A 4,810-nucleotide genomic window follows, 5' to 3' on the forward strand; every position below is an offset into this window, starting at 1 on the left:
GTTCATTCTACTCATGGAAGACAAGCAATTTAACGTGGTTCGGCTATAAAGGGCCTAAGTCCACAGTACTCTCTAGTTCTCTATTTCAGAGTGTTTCTCCGTTACCTTGTTCTGTTTATATACACAGCTTTGGGGGACAGGATAGGAACACTACACACACCCAATTCCTAGTGTACCTGATTTTGCAAATTACAAGGCATGCAATTTTCTGAGTTGGTCAGTGAGATTCCCATATCAGTTTGGTAATAAGAATTATTTGATTTGGTATGTGAAGTTTCCATATGGGTTTGATCCTTCTCAATATCTACGCACTCTCCATCTGGTCGTGGTCTCATTCTATTAGCAATTATCTACGCACAACCGCAATGATAATTTACTCCAGTGTACCAATAGTGAATGATAATTCACATTATTAGCAAGAATTGGCTCATAATAGAAGTAGATGAAAATTTTAAGCAAAAAAAAAAAAAGTTCATTAATTTTAGTATTAAAAAAAAATTGTCATTGTTTAGTTTTGTAAAGGGCGAGATAAGAAAGAGGTTTTTTATTTAACAGGATCATTCTCAACAGTCATCACAAGCACCCTTATCCGTCAGCTTTGAAAATGTCCCTTAAGCTAACTCATTCAAATTTTCTTCTTTGGAAAAGCCAGTTGATGTTTGAGAGTGAAGTGATGCTTAGATTTCTCAATGGTGAGTTTGCAATACCTTAAAAAAAAGTGATTTTCATTTACAGGAAATGAAAAGGACACCATGGAAATTCATTAACAAATAAGTACAAAAACAAAACAATTCTATCATATTATACCTTTTGTTGTTAATTTTTAGGACAAAGTTTGGTTACAAATTTAGTTATAGCCTAAGATTAAAATTCTCACTAATAAAATTAACATAATTATATTTCTTGAAAATTTAACTGATAAATTGTATGTTGATTATATTCTTAATATATGTTAAATTTCATGTTAATTGGATGTTATTTATTATACAATTTATAATCTTATTTTTTATGCATGATTTTAGACTACAAAAATCTAAAATTTAAATATTTGATTAATGACATAACTATTGGTCTTTGATCTTCTGAAAATTTAGTAAGCATGAAGATATCCGTTAGCTTTGAAAATGTCCCTTAAGCTGACTCTTTCAAATTTTCTTCTTTGGAAAACCCTACTAATGTTTGTGAGCGAAGTGATGCTTAGATTTCTCAATGGTGAGTTTGCAACACCTAAAAAAAAAGTGATTTCCATTTACTTGAAATGAAAAGGATACCATGGAAATTCATTAACAAATAAGTACTGTAAGTGCACAATTGCACCTGGACCCAAAGAAGATTATAGGCTCAGGCCCAATGAGCCTTAAACAATAAAATTTGTAGAGCGTGGGCTTAGAACCCTCCTCGTGGGTGGTGCTACCCCCACCATGAGTATGGCTAGCCCCTGGATATTCTGTGTGGACGCTTCCCTCACGATCCCTTCGACGCTCAAGACGCTCGAAATGATCCTCCGGTTGTGATCCCTGTGACTCTGCATGGTGAGCACCTAGGCTTGCCATAGTATCCCCACTCCTTCTAGACTAGATTTCCCACAGACGGCGCCAATTGTAAGTGCACAATTGCACCTGGACCCAAAGAAGATTATGGGCTCAGGCCCAATGAGCCTTAAACAATAAAATTTGTAGAGCGTGGGCTTAGAACCTAGGTTAGAAGTACTGGAAGCTTGATAACAGGCTTTTATAAGTAAATACAGGTGAAAAACAAATGATAGTTGCAAATGAATCTCCTCGGATCTGAGCCGATGACTACTTCTTTATTATTTCTCTTTCTTCTTTCAAGATTACAATTTCTTAATTTCTTTCTTTGTTTTTCGATCCCCCTTTTCTTTGGCCTTTACCCCCCTTTTGTACTTGCTTCCCTGATACTTTTCGAACAGTGACTAGAAGTTTCCACCTCACTGTTCAGGGGTCACCTCCCCATTAATGCGGCCAGGGAGGTAGGTGCAGAGCCTTTAATGCGGAGGTGGCAGCCTTTATTCTTGATATTTTCTTTAATACTGGTGCATCTAGAAGATTCAGGATGTCCCCTTTTAACCACTGGTCTTTCCAGGGTTGTGCTTTGACCTTCATAATGAAACTTTGAATTCTCTAGAGCTTTTCCGAGGAGAAGCTCGTCCTCAGCTGTATCCTCTGACCCTCGGCGTATGGGCCGACTCATAGAGTTTAATCCTAAAGCAGGTCGGCCCTCCATGTTCCAGCCCAAAGGCCCATATGCCCATATGCCCATTTGGGCCCTTTTACTCCCCACAAGTACAAAAACAAAACAATTCTATCATATTATACCTTTTGTTGTTAATTTTTAGGACAAATTTTGGCTACAAATTTAGTTATAGCCTAATTAAGACTACAATTTTCACTAATAAAATTAAGATAATTATATACTTTGAAAATCTAACTGTTGAATTGTATGTTGTTTATGTTTTTAATATATGTTAAATTTCATTTTATTTATTATACAATTTATTATCTTATTTTTTATGCATGATTTTATATTACAAAAATCTAAAATTTAAATATTTTATTAATGACATAACTATTGGTCTTTGATTTTATGAAAATTTAGTAAGCATGAAGATATATGAAGATGTAATCCAATAATAGATTTGCTAAAATCTAAATTTAATAAAAAGATATTGAGTGGAGTTGTACTCTTAGGACATAGTCAAGTTTGTCGATAAATTTTGTCCTAACTTTTATGCCCAAATAATGGTATGATTTTATACATTTCTAGAATGTAAGACCAATTCTTTGGGCATAAATTGTGTTTTCTACTACGCACCTGATATTGTAGTGGTCTCATTCTATTAGCAATTATCTTAAAAATAATCAATTACCTCTAAAGAACTTATCAGGAAAAAAAAAAAAAAAAAACCTTCTAAAGAAATTCTGCACTACTAGAATGTGAATTCACTTGTGTCCTAATCGGGAATGGCAAAGATGGTGGCATGCGATCTAAGTGTATTGGAGTTTTAGGTTAGTTTATATGTAAGAGTTATTTTTGTGATAATTTGTGTGATTATAATTCTTATTATTAATAATGAATTTTTGTTGGCATTAATAGTGAAGGTGGGCTTGGAATAAGTTTAACTACATTAATTTTGGCTATTGTTTGCTATTTTATTGTTTTGCATGTATTTTCACAAGAATATTTATTGTGACTAGAAGCTATCGCTAATAGTTTCATTCATCCACTTCCTCTCTTTCTCATCCAATTAAAGGCTGAAATGACTTCCACCACCAAAGAAGTAGACTTAGAGATTCTTCCTTTCATCCGGGTCTACAAGGACGGTTCAGTGGAACGCCTGGAAGGCACACCATTTGCTCCACCAACACCTGATCAAGACCCAGAAATCGGGGTCTCATCCAAAGACATAACCATTTCAGAGAACCCTTCTGTTTCAGCTCGACTTTACCTCCCAAAACTTACTGATCACACCCAAAACCAAAAGCTCCCCATCTTAGTCTACTTCCATGGTGGTGCCTTTTGCATTGAATCCGCCTTTGGAAGCCTCTATCACCGCTACCTCAACAACTTAGTCTCCCAAGTCCATGTTCTTGCTATCTCGGTCGAGTACAGACTTGCACCAGAACACCTTCTTCCAGCTGCTTATGAAGACAGCTGGGCTGCACTTCAATGGGTTGTCTCTCAATCAGCTGGTAACGATAAAGAGCCATGGTTAATCAATAACGGTGACTTTGGAAGAATATTTATAGGAGGTGACAGTGCTGGTGGCAATATTGTGCATAACATGGCTATAAGAGCTGGGGTTGAGAGCTTACCTTGTGGTGTTAAAATTTTAGGTGCTTATCTTGTCCACCCTTATTTTTTTAGTTCTAAGGCATATGGGTCAGAGTCCAAGGAAGGACACGAGAAGAGCTTGCCGTATGTAGTTTGGGACTTTGTGTATCCCTCAGCAACTGGTGGTGTTGACAATCCAATGCTCAATCCTGAAGGGCCAGGTGCACCGAGCTTGACTGGGATTGGGTGTGATCGGATGCTTGTGTGTGTGGCTGGGAAGGATGAGTTGATAAAGGAAAGAGGTGTTTGGTATTTTGAAATAATGAGGAAGAGTGGGTGGAAAGGCGAAATAGAATTGTTTGAAGTGGAGGAAGAAGGCCATGTTTTCCATATCTTCAATATTGAAAATGAGAATGCTAAGGCTATGGTCAAACGCTTGGCTTCTTTTATTTTCGAGTAAAAACATTTTCCGGCACATTATAGAAGGAATGCTGCTTGGAACTGTAACTGCAGCAAGCAATAATAATTATAGTGGTAGTAGATGCTTCCTGATGAATATCGATGAGTCCAACTTGCTTCCTTCTATTGTTATAGTTTAAATTATGTCGTTTGATTGTGGCAAATTCCTTATTTCAAAGTCGAAGAAAAATCGTTCGTTTCGTTATTAGAGTTTCATACTTCACCAAACTGTATTATGTCAAATATCTGATTTTTTTTTATTAAAGAAAATCTTTGAATACTTTAATAAGAAAATTAAAATAGACAAGTGGTAGGTTGTAATTGGATTTTAAAGAATAAAATGAAACATTAAAAGTGAGAGAGAAGATTTGTATTAGTCAAAGACTGCTTGTGATGAAATTGGTTATTTATTTACTTTTATGTATTGATGCTTAATTTGGTTATGTCCTTATATATCCCATGCATATACAATTTTATTTTCCCTCGAGATTTCATTCATACACTTGTTGAGCTCTTGACATTATTTTAGAGCTAATGCAAACCAGTCTCTCTAGTCGGA

General features: G+C 35.7%; 1 protein-coding gene across 1 annotated transcript; it reads left to right on the plus strand.

Moving 5' to 3' along the window:
* The first annotated feature begins 3,277 nt into the window (after positions 1–3,277).
* On the plus strand, positions 3,278–4,252 carry LOC142623335 (2-hydroxyisoflavanone dehydratase-like). Its single transcript, XM_075796731.1, has one exon. The coding sequence runs from the start codon at positions 3,278–3,280 to the stop codon at positions 4,250–4,252; it is 975 nt and encodes a 324-aa protein (XP_075652846.1).
* Positions 4,253–4,810: the final 558 nt, after the last annotated feature.

Source organism: Castanea sativa, chromosome 2 (genome assembly GCF_040712315.1).
Source record: "Castanea sativa cultivar Marrone di Chiusa Pesio chromosome 2, ASM4071231v1".
Lineage (NCBI taxonomy): Eukaryota > Viridiplantae > Streptophyta > Magnoliopsida > Fagales > Fagaceae > Castanea > Castanea sativa.